We start from the raw sequence: 18226 nt of genomic DNA, 5'->3' as shown, positions 1-18226 counted from the left end.
CCTGACTTCAGTAGGGCCAGGATTTCACCCTCAATTCCTTGCCCAAGGTCACACAGTGAGTGTGTGACAGAGCTGGGAATCGAAACCCAATCTCCTGAGTCCCAGTCCAGTGCCTTAACCACATGGTCATTGTTCCTCTCACTATAACCTATGATAAGAATGGCTTGTCAGATGAGCTGTCCCAGTGGGGAGATGCTCGCTTTCTGCTGCTGGACTCTGGAGATGAAAAGTGCTGGTCTTAGCTGTGGGAAGAGAACAATCTCTAAGAGCTCTATCTGTCTGTATCACCGTCTGCCCAGAACAGTGCTGGTATGGCTCTGGACATGCGTGTGTATCATTCTAGCTGTCTGAAATGAGCTGCTGGCCAATCAGGCATCTTGGGATATGCTGAAATGGTAAAAAACACAAATTTTGAAAAAAGTGACTCATTTTGAATTGAGTTTTGGGAGAGCGGGTAAATCCTTTCCAGGTGTGGGTTTTTGGACAGTTCTCAGTAGTTTTCCTGTCGAGAGTATTTGAGTATATTTGAGAAATGTGAGAGCTCTGCTGTGGGAATCCTCAAGTCTGATTATTTCCAAAACAACCCCAGCACCAAAAAAATCCCAGCTTGGGAATGGTAAATGTAATGCTGATTGTTTGTCTCTAGGTCCATGTGCTGACTTTCACAGTGCACCTGTTACTGAAAGGCCTGACCAGCAGGATTAGCACTGGCGATTTGGACACCTGCTTAGACATTATGATTGAGGTAGGAGTTAATTGAAATGGAAGTCATGACACTTGTCAAATGCGAAGGGAACATGCTTGGATAAAGAGACCTGTTGCGAGAGATGACGCTGGCAACCTCAGCCTTCTGAAAGGGGGGATCTTTTGACTTCAATATACGTTGATTGTGTACTACAAAAATCCTATTCTTAGCACAAGTAACTGGCTGTGCATGTGGTGGCGGGAGAGGGGAGAACTCTCCACGCATAGCTTGTGCTCTTCTACTGCAGTCTCATGGCTACAGGTGCCATTGTGATCCTACACCACCCCCTTATGGGGGAAGAAATGGCCTGCCATTCCAGGGCACATCCACAGGTTCCTTCCCTCCTTCCCCTTGTCTCCAGGAACTCTCTCCGTAGAGGATTCAGAGAACACCCATGGAGCTGTGTTCCACAGGGAATTGGTGTACGGACCACCTGCATGTGTTCCCAGTGTCCCCTTCCCCTCTGCTGCGCCTGATGCAGTACCGAGTCCTTTGTGCCTGCAAGACGGGGGAGGGCAGAATCTGCTTTGAGCTTCCAGGACTTTTTTTTTTTTATTGTGGTTGCAAAGAAAATGCCGTTTTCTGCTGTTGTTGCAATAATCAAGTCCCTAGTGATTCTGCTGTTCTCATTAGTTTCTCTCCACTATATTTCAAAAGATTTTCAATCAGGAGCTGTTTGGGGATGTTGCTGAGGAAAAGGAAGTGAAGGGGATAGTCTCCAAGGTCATGGAGGCTCGCAGAAGCAAGAGTTACGATTCTTACGAAATCCTTGCCAAGTACGTAGGGAAGGACCAAGTCACGAAGCTCATTCTTCCATTGAAAGAGGTAAGCATATCCAGTCAGCACTTTTGGTAGGAGCCCTGCCTTTAACACTGAACGCGATCAGATGGGCCATGTGAAAGGAAGAATCGGAGAGCTCCGAGGGGATAAGGTGGCATAACCGCACAGGTGGGATCTGGCTTTCATTTTTCCCTTGCTGGAAATCAGTATTCTTTTAGAGGATAAAATAGAGATTTACTATTTATTTCTATGGCAAGAGGTAACTTACCTCCTCCTCCTCCCCACCCCGTGCAAACTCCCCACCCCGTGCAAAAGAAGTATCTACTCTGGATTTTTTCTGCTCCACCTCTCAGATGTGATTTGCCTCTGATTACATTATTTATACCAGAGCTCATAAAGGCCCCGATCCTGCAAGTTATTCTGCCTGAGTGGAAGCCTATGTATGCGTGGAACCCTGCTGAAGTCAGGGACTCCAGACATGGGAAAATACCCACCCATGTGGCACCCTAGTGACTTGAGTGGGGCTCTCCACATGAGTGGACCTGTGCCCATGTAGAACACTGGCAGGAATGGAGTGCCATACACTCATACGCTCCGGGGCCCCACTGTGCTTTTAGACTCTTCATTTGCTGATTAATCTGGAGGTGGGTGGGGAGAATGTGAGGGGATTTCTCTGTCCTGGTGAGGCAGGTGGGCAGCAGGTTTCTGCTTGTGCTGGAGGCAGTTTGGATTGGCCGGTCTTGTAACTTCCTCCTGCTGCCCACAGAGAGCTGCCCTGCTGTGTTAAAGCTTAACATGACTCCTGTGCTGTCTAGATTTTAGAGAGCACCATGAGCTTGAAAATGTCCCGCAAGGTGAACGAAACGTTACGTCGCATCATGTCAGGGTTGATCCTAAATCCGGAAATGAGTGCAGAATCCATTCTCGTGCTCAGCCACGGCCTGATCAGCGAAAATCTGCCCCTGCTAACGGAAAAAGCCAGGTAAATTACAGAGAATGACATCGTCCATCTGCTATTGATTGGTTTTTGCTGTCTGAGAGTTCTGGTTTCTTGAGATTTTGCTCTTGGAATGATTCTGTGAAATCTGGGGAAACTACAGCAGGTCATACGGCGAATCATAGACTATCAGAGTTGGAAGGGACCTCAGGAGGTCATCTAGTCCAACCCCCTGCTCAAAGCAGGACCAATCCCCAATTTTTGCCTCAGATACCTAAATGGCCCCCGCAAGGATTGAACTAACAACCTTGGGTTTAGCAGGCCAAAGCTCAAACCACTGAGCTATCCCTCCCCCCCAAGTGAACTGTCAGACTGGAGGAAGGAGGTCTCCCATGTTTAAGAAAGATGAATTCAAACTGGAACAAGTGCAGAGAAGGGCTTCTAGGATGATCCAAGGAATGGAAAACCTACTGTATGAGAGGAGATTTCCCCCAAATCAGATTGGCAGAGATTCTGGGGGGTTTTCGCCTTCCTCTGCAGCATGGGGCAGGCCCACTTGTAGGTTTAAACTAGTGTAAATGTGGATCCTCTGTAACTTGAAGTCTTTAAACCATGATTTGAAGACTTCAGTAACTCAGCCAGAGGTGAGGGGTCTATTACAGGAGTGGGTGGATGAGGTTCTGTGGCCTGCAACTTTTGCAGGATGTCCGACTAAATGATCATGATGGTCCCTTCTGGCCTTAAAGTCTATGAGTTTCCCCAAACACATTAAGGTTTCTCCCTCATGCTCGTCACAGCCTTAAATTTACATTTCATCCCAGGTTTGGACAGATTATACTGAGCCTCTGAAAGCAGGGCTGCCAAAGTCTGAAGATGCCTTGGTTAGGCAATGGTAGAAGCGGGACTCTCTCAGGAGTCTGTACTTGTATCCCGTGGGCTGCTCTCTTGTTGGAAAAGGGTTGGATTTCGGTGGCTTCCCTGCTTAAGTTTTTGTTCCAAGTGTTTTCGTTTTCTCATTTTAGCTAGAAGTTTCTCCCGATACAGGGAAGGGCCATTTATAGATGAGATGAAAGCTGCCGTTATTGTGGATCAGGTTTGGAAATTGAAATGCCTTTCAATTTGGACAGTTTTTTAAAAGAAATTTTAAATTTGCATTGCGCTAGCTATTGGATTTTGCCTGTTTGGGGGGGGTTTTACCAATGATAAACTTAAACGTGAGAAAACAATAGAAATGTTACGTGACGCAAAACACACTTCTTAGTCCTCACAGAAGTAAAAATGCTCTTCCATTTGTTCCACTGACTCTTTCACTGCCAGGACCTGAATGTGCTCCGTGCAGTGTGTGTTGTCAGCAACAGAGGCAGTGAAATTCTCTCCACTGCCAGCAGGAAGCCTCCAGTGACATCAAAGTCTAACTGTACCTTTCACCTCGTTATAATTTTCAGAACGAAAGCCCCAGCTCCTCCAGATCCTCGTCTGCAACCAGAAAGCTGCCTGTTACTCCCACCCGTCCCAGCTCGAGGCGGGCAGAAAGCACCTGTTAGCAGCAAGACTAACATGCATATCTTGGTCGACTCAGGACTTAGGGTAAGGGTCTCCCCAGATGTGAAACAAGTGCTGTGGGGTCAATTGTTCTGCTTTCCTAAAAGAAAAAATACCCTCTGTCCCTGTCTGGTATTAATGACAATCCCTGGGGGTCTGGCTGCCCATAGTAACTTCAGTGCGGGGCTTCTAGGGTGCTGCTAAGAGCACTTCATTTGTTAAAGTCCTGATGTGCTGTTGCATGGTTTCTACTGTGTCCTGAAATTGTGTTTTGGGTTTTTTTTAACCCCTTTTGAGTTACATGACAATGTCTTCGTCCTCTCTTTGTGACTAATGAAAAATGTGTTTTCAACACTAGCTACTACACATGAGCCTGAAGAGATCCAAAATAAATTCCTCAGATGAGCATGTGTTAGAAATGTTGGATCCTTTTGTTCAGCTGCTTATAAATTGCCTGCAATCCACGGATGTTAAGGTAGGGGGTCTTAGCTCAATTTACACTTGCCTCTTCTACCCAGCTCCATTTCAGAATTCAGGCTAACCACGGATTCCAAAGACTTCCCTACGTTGTCCTTGAACTATAAAGCCCAGTTTCAAACCTGATTTCTTAGCTGTTAAGGTAAATAATTAGTTAGGGGGTACGATACCTTGGGAGTTTTGTAATCCAGGGGATACTGAATGTTTTGCCTCTGAATTGCTGGTTGAAACATGGCCAAAGTCAGCAGTGAGGGGTTCTTACTGCTAGACGTCTGCGAAATACGTGGCTGCTCTTGATCTGGTTCTAGCGGTTGTCACTGTCCCCATCATAACTAGCCTCCTTGTTGGGAATCTCAGCAGAGTCCAAGGATCGAACGGGCCTAGAAACAGGACCTGCCCAGTTGCTCCTGGAGGAGAGGTCCCTTGAGATCAGAGTTGAAGGGCAGTGTAGGGAGCTGACATGGTCTCTGCACACCGCGTGCTGTGGCTGTTCTGCAGCTTGGGCCGTCTGCGTCTGGTGGTATGACTGTGACACCTTTGCGACTGTAGTTCACTTACAATAATAATTAAAAGGGAAACCCTAAATTTTTCTTCCCCTGTAGAGAAAAGGTAACAAGATCCTGCTATGAAACTTTTCCTTTCGTTTCCTTCTCTTCCCCCTCCCGCTCTTTGGTCCTGTTCAGATTGTAGAAACTGGAGCAGAACCTGCTCCTGCTGCTGCTGCAGTGACGCTCTTCTGCCTGTGGGACAGCCACACTCAGTACTGGCTACCCTGCCTTGGGAGGGAGCTTCCCAAAGTTTCCTTGTGCTGCCTTGGGCCCGCCCTAATTGGCTAAACTTGGGGCCCCTTCTGCTTTCCCTAACTCCTTAGCTTGATTTCTCCCCTCTCACTACCACCCACCCCGTTCCCTTTGCAGTGCATAGGTATAAAATCCTGGATTCCCAGTGCCGGGGGGTCAACCTGCATCCCTTTCCTTCACCCAAATGCACTGCTGACTGAGTAACGTAGTGTGACAAAAACCTTATGCAGTCCTTCATAACTGGCTTAATCTCGCTAAGTGCTGGGCATGCCTATCTCACTAAATCCATGGGATTTGAGGGCACTCAGCACCTCTCACAGGATCAGGCCCACTAGGACAGTTAAAGCTTCAGAAACAGAATGGTCTCGTAGCAAAGTACCAACGTTTTGTGCTCGGTAGCAGGCAGGTTCTAAGCGAGGGGAGAGCCGTGAGGTTCTCGCTTGTATGCCAACTTGCGGGGCAGACATCAGGTTAACCAGTCACCAGGCAGTGCAGCGGTACTGTATCCAAGTGAGCAAAGCGGCCAAATAAACCCCTCCCTCTGCAGATTTTGGGGTGTTCAGGAATGCAGAGTCTGACCTGGGCACTCTTTTTTCACCACAACAGAAGGCACCTGACACACTGGCTCTGGTGGCTCGACTAATTTGCCAACAAACACCGAGGCCAAGATTTTCATGTGACTGGTGATTTTGGGGAGACAAAAATGAGACTCCTTAACGGAGCCTGGTTTTCAGAAAATGCTGAGCACCCACCCTCTGAAAATCAGACCCCTTAGAGGTATCTCAAGGTAGACACCAGAAATCAGTAGCCACATCTGAAAATCTTGGCCATGTATTACCTTTCCCGTTAGGTTGACTAGCCATTTCTATTTCACGTAAAAGGTTTGGGAGATCTTAACTTGTGTGTTAATTCCAGCTTCCATCTGTAGATAGTCACCCGAGCCTGCTAGTAATTATAGACCGGGGAGGGGGGAGAATGCTCTTTAAATCCTGTTAATCTCACATGCTATTCTTTGGCTCCTATTCCCAGGTGATCACTGGCGCCCTGCAGTCTTTGGTGTGGATTTTAAAGTTCCCTTTGCCTTCTATTGAAAAGAATACAGAGCAACTAACCAAGCAGCTTTTTCTGCTGCTGAAGGACTTTGCCAAGCCAGGAGCAGCCAGGGGCCAGAACTTCCATTTGGTGGTGAACTGTTTCAAAGTAAGCGGGGCCAAATAGAACAGTTGATAGGCGACTCGTGGGGAAGGAAGGGTCGAATGTTCCCTGCCCCCCCAACAGCTCTGAGCATTCCGGGGTGAGGAGTGGAAGGGGCGGGGCCAGAGCCGGAAGAGAAGGGGCGGGGCCAGAGCCGCTTCCCCCCAGGCTGCCCGAGACGCTGCCCGAGACGCTGCCCGGTGCAGCCCAGTGGCGGACTGTGACTGGGAGAGCAGCAGGCTGCCCCCTGCCCAGGCTCAGCTTCCCGGGACAGTGGCCAAGGGAGCTGGGACGCTCTCCCCCTCCCCAGCAAGGCTCTCGCTGCTGCGCACAGAGCATGGCGGGTGGGCTCCAGTTCCCTCAGCTGCTGTCCCAGAAGCCAAGCCCAGGCGGGAGGCAACCTGCTGCTGCTGTAGCCAAGCGCTCTCCCAGGCAGCTGTTGCGCTGCACGAGGCAGTGTCTGAGTGTGGCTCAGTCCCGCTCCTTGCCGGCGTCTGGCTGCCGGGAAGAGCAGCCAGATGTGCCCTGAGGGGGGATGGGGAACCGGCGCGGCAGGAGGACAGAGTTTCCCCCCCACCCCCAGGTAACATTGGCTGGGGAGAGCATGCGGGGGCCCGGCTGGTTGGGGAGGAGACACACAGGGAGCTCATGTGTCCTCTTTAGCTGGTGCCCCTCTGTATGGGGCGGGGTGCGTGCACCTGTCATCTGCGGAACAGTTTCATGTTCATTTCATGGAATCAGGAAAGTCCAGCTATAGATCCCTCAACCCTGCAGTCTGTGCCTGCACAGAGCCTCTTCTGCCCCTCTGCATGAGTCAGGACGCTAGGGAGGGAAAGAAATGGTCTTGCTGTTGCTGTCTTCACTGGAAACCTCATAAAAGTCACCTGAATGAACCCAGGTCTCTGCGTCAGCAAAGTGTTTTACAGAAGCGCGTTTAGTGCGCAGTTCTGTTTCACTGAAACAGTCTTTTGCTCCCATTGTCTCTCTTGATAAATGTCACTTCTGTTTGATCAGCTTGTTTGCTTTTAAATTAAATGGGTTTAAAAAAAAACAGCAGCTGAAATGAGCTTAGGAAAACTGGGCAATTAACAGCAGTAATCTTTATTGTGCATAGTGTCCTTCTGACAAATATAGCTTCAAAATGCTTTACCAAATTATGGTTACCTTATCCTGGGGATAGTTGCAGGATAAATAATACTAAATAGAAGCGAGGAAGGATTTTTTCTCAATGTGGTCCCGATTCCGCAAACCTTTTTGTTCCCGGGCCAATGTTTTGTTGAATGTGTTGGTGTATATTTCCTCTCCAACCTTGGTCACACTTTTTGTCTTGAATTTGCCAGCTGTAAACATGCTAACATTTGTTTCTTATGGGAAGAAGACTAGCTGAATCCTCCAGAGTTAAAGTTTGTGTATTACACCAGTGCTATCCACTAAATCAGGCTTCAGACAGATTTCAGTTTTTCAGAAAGAGTGTGTGTTGCTGAATGTCGCAGTTATTGATTTTATCGCGGTACGGAAGTGCAAATTGATCTGCTGGAACATGCCGTTCTAGTCACGTTACAATACCTGATTTTAATTTGCAGTGCGTAACTAGACTTGTGAGGAACACAAACAGTCACATAACAGAGAAACAGCTCCAAGTGTTGCTGGGATATGCTGAAGAAGATATCTATGATTCCTCGCGTCAAGCCACTGCCTTCGGCCTTTTAAAGGTATTGTTATAGAGCGTGTGTTTGGTTTACAATTTCCGGATTGTAGAAATGAAAGTGCTTATACTGTCTACCTGTTAATACAAAGCAGGTGAAAGATTACAGAATGTCTGTTAAAGGTGCCCTTGCTATAAAGAAGGCCACAAAGCTTTTCTGCTTGATCTTAACATTAGAAGTTCAGGTTCTGTCTAGGTTAGACCAGTTTACCATGACGAGAGAACTAGTGAAATGATGAGATCACAAGAGTTCTTAGAGGAAAAGTAGAGCAATATGGAGTTTAAAACTGTTTCTGGGAGTTGTTTTGTTAACACATTTAACTTCAAAGAGTAATGAACGTTTTGGATAAATGATGCCTGTGTTAAAGACTTGACAATCCCCGTCCCTTCAACTGAGCTGTGAGAGCTCACCATGAACATGCTGAAGGTCCTCCAGCAAAAGCAGACCTGACTTTGCAGGCCACCTCCTTTAAAAGGAGTTACTCTGGCAATAAAGACATTCAAAGGCGGATGTTAAAATAACACCAAAGTTTGTTTTGCCACTGGGTGGTGCTGTTGTATCTGACAATGCGCAAGCAGAATGAGAATGACGCAGGTTGTACTGTCACATGTTTTTTAAGGCTATTTTATCCAGAAAGCTGATTGTTCCTGAAATCGATGCCGTCATGCAGAAGGTTGCCAAGTTTGCCATCACAGGCCAGAGTGAGCCAGTGCGAGTCCAGTGCAGGCAGGTTAGTAGAAGGAGGTTTCTTTCCTTAAGCTCCGTGCTCTATTTTAATAAAACCCTATTAACAGAATCTCTTTTATTAATGATGATAAGCAGGTTTAACAGCCAAGCTTCTAGCACTCAACCCAAAACTGGCCTCATGTCTTAGGAGTTGCTGACTGGATCAGACCCCAAGTCCATCTAGACTGGTATCTTGACTCAGACAGTGGTCAGTACCAGATGCTTCAGAGGAAGATGTAAGACTCCCGCAGCAGGCAGATATGGGATAATCTGCCCCCTCCACCATTAAGTCTCCTCTTGATCTATAATAGTTCAAGATCAGCTTAAGGAAGTTTAACATCTCTTACACCTTTTTTTGTTAGTAATATCCGTTTATAACTCTACGTAGTCTTGTTATCGCTATAACTGTTGAGTCCCTTTTTGACTCTCTTATTTCTCAGCCTTTATTACTTCATGTGGCAGTGAGTTCCACAGTCTCATCACACATTGTGTGAAAAGTATTTCCTTTTGAATTTCCCACATTTAATTTTGCTGCATGCCCCCTTTTTCTTGTTGTATAAGATAGGGAGAGCAGAAGCTTCCAACCTACCTTCTCTAAACCATTCATTATTTTATATACTTGTCCCCTCTTATTCGTCTCCTTTCAAAGGTAAAGAAGCCCAATTTCTTGGTTATTCTTGTTTTCCTTCTCTGAACTCCCTCTCACATTTAAGATATTTACTGTCTGATAAGGAACAGCGTTACAGCCCTGACTCAGCTAGATGCCCAAGTACGTGCTTAACCTGAAGCACAAGAACAGTCCCAGGACATTATTTCTAACATGCTTAAAGACCAGTATATCCTTCTATGCTTTGCTGAATTAGGACCTGAGTTACAGAGGGAGGAAGGGATAAATATCTTAAAGTGCAAGGTGAATCCTGCCTCCTCTCAGAGAGCAAACTGGTTGGCTGTCTGCTGTATTTGGAAGGGTTCCCAGGTTGTGGTTGGAAAAGGAAGGGGTAGTATTTAAGAGGTAGAATTGGATGACAATCATTATCAGGGGAACACAGTTCCAGATTGTGGGGCTAAAAATAGAAAATAGAATTTAAAAAAAACAAACCATCCTCTGCACATGAACCCTTTTGAAATCACTGGAGCATCAAGACACAGCAAAGAAATTGGCCACCTGGGATGATGAGGGTTCACCCTACTGTATTTGGCTCTCGAGAAATGAAAATGTTTTCTGAAGAAATAATTTGCAGCCAGGCTGACCACTTGGATATTTTTATTTATTTTCTGTATTGTGATGTGTCTGATGCCTACTGCGACCTTTACAGCACCACCCACATAAACTTAAATTCATGCTAAGGCGTCCTTTTTTAACACTAAAGGTAATTAACCTTTGGAACAATGTTCATAGTTCACTTCAAGTCTTTACATCAAGACTGGATGAGTTTCTAAAAGATCTGCTCTAGCTGATACAGGAATTACTGTGGGAAATTCTAAGGCCTGTGTTCTGGAGGTGGTGAGGCTAGATGTTCACAATGGTCCCTTCGGAGTCCGTTACTATAAATGGCAGATTTATAGTAGACACAGCTGATGATCTTAGCATTAGGGACTGTACTAAAATGAGTTTTAGTTTAATATTTAGAGAACTTATTTTGAGGTTTGTTGAGCCTGTCATTTTAAACAGAGACATCATAAACTCATAAGTGCTAGCGACAGTCATTACCAAGACTAAAGGCTTGTCCACACTGTGGGCACCATAGCAGTGTAGCTATGCCATTATAACCTCACAGTGTAGACACATCCTACAGCAGTGGAAGGGGTTTTTCCATCGCTCGAGGAACTCCCTCTCCCCAAGTGACAGTAGCTAGGTTGACTGAAGCATTCTTCCAGTGACTTACCGCATCTACCCTGGGCATTAGGTTGGCCTAGCGACAGCGTTCAGGGGTGTGGATTTTTCACACCCCTGAGGGCCGCAGCTATGTCGACTTAAGTTTTTAAGGGACTGATCTTGTAAGGTGCTGAGTGCCTGTAACTCCCATGCAAGTCAGTGGAAGTTGAGACGGCTTGTGCTTTGCAAGATGAGGCTTTATGTACACATGAAAGGGAGGTGTGTATCTTGTTAATAGTTTGTTGCAAAAAGCGTTGCTCTCATCATTACATTTTCACAAACTGATCCCGTTGTTTCTGGTAATTCTTCCTTCTCTCTTTTTTCAGATTTACCTGAAATACATTCTCGACTATCCCCTTGGTGACAAGCTGAAACCCAATTTGGAGTTCATATTTGCTCAGCTCAAGTGAGTTTGCAACCCTTGTTGTGTGTGTGGCTTTTCAGAAAGAGCAGTGCTATAAACCCTTTCTCATGCAAGTGTTCCATTGATCCCAGTGGCCCTGCTCATGAGAATAAGGGTATGCAGGGTTGGCACCATGTTTTCCTAGCTGTAAAAGTAAAATGTTCGCTTTGTTAGAAGCAAACGAAAGAACATTTATGGCAAATAGATACCACACCTATCGATCTTTTCTTTAATTTCTGTACTGGTTTTGTCTGTTGCTGTTACATAACCAAAGTATGTCTTTAATTGTTTGCTGTTAATGGTTAGTCAGCTGCACTGCTGGCTTGTGTACACACCCCCGTCATCCACATGCACCGTGACAGTGAATTACAGAGCACGCCAGTGTGGTGGGCTAACTGCCTCTTGTGGACCATGTTAACGTAGCCCTCTTCACGGGATGATGTTAACACAGACTTAAGTAGCTTCTAGTTTGCATCAGCAGCATGCGCCTCGGGCAGTTACAACATATTCTGGTGCATTCTGCAAATGTCCCCGTATAATTTAATCTCGGTTCCAGCAGCATATTCCAATACCCACCATGCTGACTCAGTGGCGTTGGCCATTAAGTGCAGGGTGGAAGAGTAGAGCCAACAGCCTGCCCATTCCTGTCCCTGTACATGTGCTCTGGGAGGTGGAGTAAGTGGTCACCGTGGTTTGTTACTCCTAATGCCAAGACCCAAGTCCCAGGTAACCTGCACTGGGGTGCAAGGGAGGTCTTTAGTCCCCCTCCCTCCTTTGCATGTGTAGGTAACACATGGCAAGCACATCCCCAAAGGACCACTGCCCAAGTGGAAAGATGGATGGGATCTTACAAAAAATAAACTAGTTGGGGTTAGAATGACGTCTCCATTGACGCTGCATTCATCAGTGGGTCCTCTTGTGTATTGTGAATTCTGCTGATAGAACACATAACATGGAGGGCTAAATCCTGCTACCCTACCCCACTCAGAAGTATCTTACTCCTCCAGTAGTGTCTGTGGGGTGCCGGAGGGGAGAGGTACTTCTCCAGGTGAGTAAGGCTGTCTCTTAGTTATCACAGTTCAAATGTGTTAGTCTTCAGTTAAGCAAGTTGAGCAAATTGTTTGTCTCCACTATGGAACAGGCATTGATTATAAAGATCTGTTTGTTCAAAGATCCTTGGTGCGTATATTTGGAGAAACCCAAAATGTTTGCAGTTTTCTGAATTTCTTGCAATTTTGGAAGATACTAACCCACTCCATCTTGTTAATTATTTTCTTTCAGTTATGACTATGAGACAGGAAGAGAGTCTGCGTTGGAGATGATTGCTTACCTCTTCGAAATGTTCCCTCAGGTAACATATGTCTTAGTTTCAAGCATCAAGCAATCTGTGCTTTTCAGTTATATCCAGTAACTGGATTTGCAGATTTATTAGAACTGGATGCACTTGGCTGTTCACATCCTCTCCTGTCACAAATGTACGGCACAGTTCTCAGAACATTAGTGTTGGTTCTGCTCTAAAAAGTGACAGTTGCAATGACACACTGGAGTTTCACGCGGATTGTCTTTCAGTCGTTCCATGTCAGATTTGCTCATTTTACAAGCAAAATGGTGTTGCTATATGCACTAGAACCTGCTTAAACCAACTTGGAGATGTTTGGTTAGTGAGAAATGCTAAAAGAGCAGAAATGAAACACAGCAGGACTGGGGAGTGCATTCAAGTGCAATCATTGTATAATGGAGAAGCAGTAGCTGTTCTGTAGTTCAGGTTGAGTAGCCTTCTATGAGCTTCCTTTTCCCTTCAACTTTCGGAAACATTTTTCAGAAATGTTAGGAAAAAAGTCAGCATTGGAATTTTAAAGCTAGGCTGTTTCAAGAATTGCCCTGATCTTAAGATTTTCCTAAATCTTTTTTTGGACTTCCCATCTCTAAACTAATTTGGCCAACAATCTCCAGACTTGTGTCTTGGCGTTTCTGGAGAGAGAGTGTGCTTTTAGTGGGGGGACTCACAACGAGATCTAAAGAACTGGTCTCATGTCCGTACAGAGCAACATTTAAAACAGCGTTACATTTATTTATAAACAGACCAGCTGCTGACTCCAGGCAGTGCTGCTGCAACTGCTGGGCTGAACCAGAGGCTGTGAGCGTGGATGGGGGGGATGTAGGAGGAATGGGAAGAAAGCCCATCAAGCTCAGGGAGGAATGGGAAGAAAGCCCATCATGCATGAGGTGTGAATTTCCATCTATCGCAGTGGTGCCCAAACTTTTCCTGGCGCGCCCCAGTTTACCAATAATGGAATCTGTCCACACCCCCCTTCCATTACTGCACAGTTGGCTGAGCAGAGGAGCTTGGGCTGAAGGTGGAGCTGGGGGCAGAACTGGGGGTGGAGGAGGAGCTGGCCTGGGGGCAGAGAGGGAATGAGGGCAGAGCTGGGTTGGGGACAGCAGGGGGTGGAGTGAAGCTGCGGTTGGAGTCAGAGCTGGTCTGGGGGCAGAGTGGGGCTGGGTGGTGCTCCCTCCCCACTTTATGAGGGCTGGCCTGGGCCCCGCCATGCTCCTCCACCTCCGGAATGTTCCTCTGCAGCCCTCTAGGTTTGGGGACCACAGTTTGAGCGCCACTGATCTATCATATGTAGATGGCTCCAATTCCAACGATGTCCGAGCACCTTACAATCTTTACTATATTTATCCCCCCAACATCCCTGTGAGGTAGCAAAGCATAGAGAGACTAATTAATTCCCTGCCTTGACAAGGGCCTCAGGCATTAGTGGCACCTTGGTCTCTCCTGCTCTCTGCCTGAGGCACACAGCATTTTAGTCTCCTGAGGACTGAAATACTTCAGGTCTTTGGGCTTAATGTAGAGCTGCAGTTCCCAAACTGTGGGTGACAACCCCAGCAGATTGGGTCATGACAATCCCTACTGTGCACAGGACGCCATTTTGCTCCATGCAGCATGAACGTCACAAAACATGGAGGATGCCATTTCACTCCACAAAATGGCATCCTCTACGCAGCGTGACCTTGCACACACCATACATATGAGGTCACACTATGCGGAGGACGCCATCTCGCTCTTCTGATGTCATGGCAAGAAAGACTTCATTAAAACGAGGTCATGCTGGCAGAAAGTTTGAGAACCTGTGATCTAGAGGTCTCTGGGTGAAGATGAAGGGCCTGTGGCACACAGGATGGCAGACGGGTTGATCGGATGGTCCCTTCTGGCTTTTAACTCTGTGAAATACGTGGATTGCCCAAGGTTGCATGAGAAGTCAGTGGCAGACCAGCAGGTACAGGTCTCTGAAGTCCAACAACTGGACCACCCTTCCTCTGTTTGGCTTCCTCTATTTGGGCCCAGAGTTGGGCCTCAGGAATCCTCCTGTTTGTGTTGGGGGGGTAAAATAAAACCTTTTTTTTTTTTTTTTAAATGCGGAAAGCCTCCTGGAGATTGCCAGGTGATTGATTGATTTGTTTCCTTTCAGGGATTACTCCATCAATACTGCGGGCTGTTCTTTGTCCCTCTCTGTATGATGATGGTAAATGACGACTCTGCCAAGTGCAAGAAAATGGCAGCCATGGCAAACAAATCTCTGCTCATTAAAGTAAACTCTGCAAACCGAGATCTGATGTTCTCACTAGTCACCATGTGGTTTAACAGCGAGAAGGTATTATTCGTTTCAGGGCACCCCAGCTCTTTTCACTGGGAGAATGGAACTGGAGCAAATCCGGGGTTTATAAATGTTTAATCTCAGAGGGTAGGTGGTGTGTTTAGTTAAACTTGTGTGGTGGTGCAGGGATAAGATTGTGGAGCATACCAGTCCTAGAGTCACAGCTTGTTAAAACTCCACTGTCCTGCAGAGTCCTCGCTGGCAAGGAGAGGAAGAAGCTATGTAGATTCATTCTTGAATAGGCCCAGCAGAAGTGGCTGCTGTAGCTAAGGTTATAAAACAATTTCCATTAGAGCCTGCCTTGTTTTACACGCTTATGGCTTTCTGAAAGTTCACCATTTGGGTTGAACAATTCTCCTTGTTCAGTGTTTGCCCAAAGCTGCACGTTTTGGTGGTGAAATTTGAGCAAAATCCCCTTGAATTTGAGCTTAGTAATCGGCAGATGGTGCTATTTTTGTTCATCTGCTGCTTAGTCCATCCTCTCTATTACTGGGATGTAGCAGATTTAAGACCTTTTGGGTCCAGTCCTGACTTGAGTGGTTCTGTTAACTTTTTGAGTAGGCAAAGTGTGTCTCCATTTGAGCTCTTTCATCTACAATATGCTAATCAAATAGATGGTCTGAAGCTACGGGTAACTTTGTGTTGTGCTTCAAAACCCTGTAGTTTTGGAAACTTGCTAAAAATTAGCATTCTTGAAAGTTCAGCTTTATGCTGTGAGCCTACGTTTCCTCACACGACTAGGGATATTGCGTGTCTTAGGCTCCCAACCTGACACCATAAAGAGGCCTGATTTTCAGAGCGTGGATTGGTGCCCCACATTCTGGAAATCAGTTTCCTTTAAAATTGTCCCAGTTTGGGTATGCAGAACAGAGGCACCCAAAATCACTAGTGACATCTGAAAATGTAGTGCCTTATTCGTTGAGCTGTATTACAGAGTGATAAGTTCTTCATATTATATCAAGAAATAACGATTGCTCTGCCCTCCTCTCTATTGGCAGAGCTCACACAAGAGACTAGCCACCCAGGCCTGTGGTTTGTTCGTGGAAGCCGAGGGAGTGGCGTTTGAAAGTCAACTTGGAGCCGTTCTCCCACTGATAGAAAAAGAAATTGAACCTCTGAAATTTGAAGATGTAAGTCATTAGACCAGGGATGAAATTTTGGGAAAGAGACAGGTTTAGCTCGGGAAATTGCAATAAATAAGTGGGAGGGGGAAGAGAAAAGGATAATGGAGGCAAGAATAAAAGACTAAACTCTTTGGGCCTGTTACTTGACCAGCATGACTGATGAGACATGTGCCCAATACATAAGTTCTTAAAGGGACACTGTCAACTTAAAAATCACACTGTGTCTGTAAATGAAAACCTTCTCATGTGACATGTCAGTCTACAGGGGGGTTGGTCTGCATGTGTGTGTGGGAGAATCTAATAGAACCACCAAACTGTATGCATACCTGTGCTGAGTGACCACACGATCATGTTGCTGTAAATGTCAGCTCTTCTTGCCCCAGCCTCTCTCCAACTTTTGTCACCCTTGCTCATTGTCCCATCTGAAATTCCTATTGTCAGCTCGTCAGGACAGGGACAGATCTGCTGCGAGGTGCCCAGCATGCTCTTGGGCACTATAAAATAATGGTAGTAAGATGACTGTGGTGATTGTCTTCTTTGTTTTATTGGGAGGGATAGCTCAGTGGTTTGAGCATTGGCCTGCTAAACCCAGGGTTGTGAGTTCAGTCCCTGAGGGGGCCATTTAGGGATCTGGGGCAGAAATTGGGGATTGGTCCTGCTTTGAGCAGGGGGTTGGATTAGATGACCTCCTGAGGTCCCTTCCAACCCTGATATTCTATGATTCTATGACTGGAACCGGAAGAGATTAGAGAAAAAGCATCTGACCTTCTCTTTTTATAGTTTGTTGACTTTGTGCATTTGAGAGCACTTGATGTGTAGCGTGTCAGCTCTCCCTGTCTGGGTGAGGCTCTTCCACAGCAGTAGGAGAGAAGAAACACTCCTTTAAACAAAATGGGGATTGTAAAACCACAGAAATGGGCAGGGGGCTGATGTCACGTCTGACACTTTTTGGGATCCATTTATTTAAAAGCAGACTAAATATCAAGGTGATGGTGTTCTTATCACTGAGAATATCAACTCCCAGAAACCCATAGGTTTACATAGATATGAAAGGTCAGCAATACTGCACTGTGATTCTTCATTTAACCTATAGAAAATATTAAAGTATTCAGTACAATTCCCTTCCTGTAATTCAGTCACTGGTTTATATGATGAAAGTCAGTTCAGTGCATCTGTTTTGGCTTCAGATTACATGGCTTCCACTGATTCTGATCAGTTGGTGAGCACTTTGTGATACTAATCACTAGTCATAAAGAAGCTGCCATGTATTTAATCAGGAATGCCAAAACGCTGAACAAGATAGAAGAGCTCAAGGAAGACCCAGGTGATGTGAGACAACTACAGCTGCAACTGGATTAGTCTGACATGGTTGCTGACACTGTAATCACTACATGTACATCCCTAATGATCCTGTGGATAAGCAGGCTTACTACAGTCAAACTGATAGCTGCAGAGCTGATGAAAAGCAGGAAGCAGTTTAATACTATGCAATTTACACTGTGTCACTCTAACAGGAACACGGTGCTTCACAGCTGTTACCAATAAAGTCAAACCTAGTTCATGAGAGGATTAAGTACTAGTTATAAATGATATAGTGTGTTTGTGTACATATGCCTGCATGTACATATATACAGAGACGAGCAACACGGCAATCTTCCTTTGGAAACTGAATCCTTGTGAAACAGTTTTAATGGACTCATTACACTAAATTCATATAGTAAATATAAAGTGGTCATAGGGGTCAATGTGGAAGACTTCAGCCATCAGTTAGATATTAAACATACAAAATAAGCCCTTCTGTACAATTCTAGCCAGCCATTGTAACTGTCTCTTTGTTGATTTATTTTTCTTTTTAGATAACAGAAGAGACTGAAGAAAAGGCAGCAGACAGATTGTTGTTCAGTTTTCTTACTTTGATAATAAAATTAATCAAGGAATGCAACATTATTCTGTTAACCAAACATAATGAGATTTTGAGCAATATCTGGCGTAAGTATGAATAATATTTTCTCCTGTATTAGAACTAAGATTATTGGTAATTTGTGTAGTTGTGGTTGCCCTGATGCAAACAGACAAAGATCTGTGCAGTACGATTTGCATTTTGAAGAGGCATCTATAATATATGGCAGTTACTAGTGAAAGAACAGATGCTAATAGAAAAGGTTAGACAATCAGTGAAAACGATCTGCCTCTCTGTTCTGGTTGCTAAGAACTATTTTGGGTAATCCAGACTGGTGCCTGTTTGGCTGTAATT

The 18226-nt window shown here is 45.6% G+C and overlaps 1 protein-coding gene across 3 annotated transcripts in view; it reads left to right on the top strand.

Moving 5' to 3' along the window:
• UTP20 (UTP20 small subunit processome component) overlaps nt 1–18226 on the top strand; it is an 82169-nt gene that overhangs the window by 58027 nt on the left and 5916 nt on the right. For all 3 annotated transcript variants that reach the window (XM_073327390.1, XM_073327391.1, XM_073327389.1), the window contains exons 44-56: nt 647–745; nt 1403–1570; nt 2341–2507; nt 3908–4049; nt 4363–4479; nt 6311–6481; nt 8059–8187; nt 8801–8911; nt 11110–11189; nt 12468–12537; nt 14663–14845; nt 15847–15978; nt 17829–17961. In XM_073327390.1, coding sequence (XP_073183491.1) covers nt 647–745; nt 1403–1570; nt 2341–2507; nt 3908–4049; nt 4363–4479; nt 6311–6481; nt 8059–8187; nt 8801–8911; nt 11110–11189; nt 12468–12537; nt 14663–14845; nt 15847–15978; nt 17829–17961 — 1702 coding nt within the window. The remainder of the gene's footprint in view (nt 1–646; nt 746–1402; nt 1571–2340; nt 2508–3907; nt 4050–4362; nt 4480–6310; nt 6482–8058; nt 8188–8800; nt 8912–11109; nt 11190–12467; nt 12538–14662; nt 14846–15846; nt 15979–17828; nt 17962–18226) is intronic.

This window comes from Lepidochelys kempii, chromosome 1 (genome assembly GCF_965140265.1).
Source record: "Lepidochelys kempii isolate rLepKem1 chromosome 1, rLepKem1.hap2, whole genome shotgun sequence".
NCBI lineage: Eukaryota > Metazoa > Chordata > Testudines > Cheloniidae > Lepidochelys > Lepidochelys kempii.
This window is presented reverse-complemented; position numbering and strand designations above follow the sequence as displayed.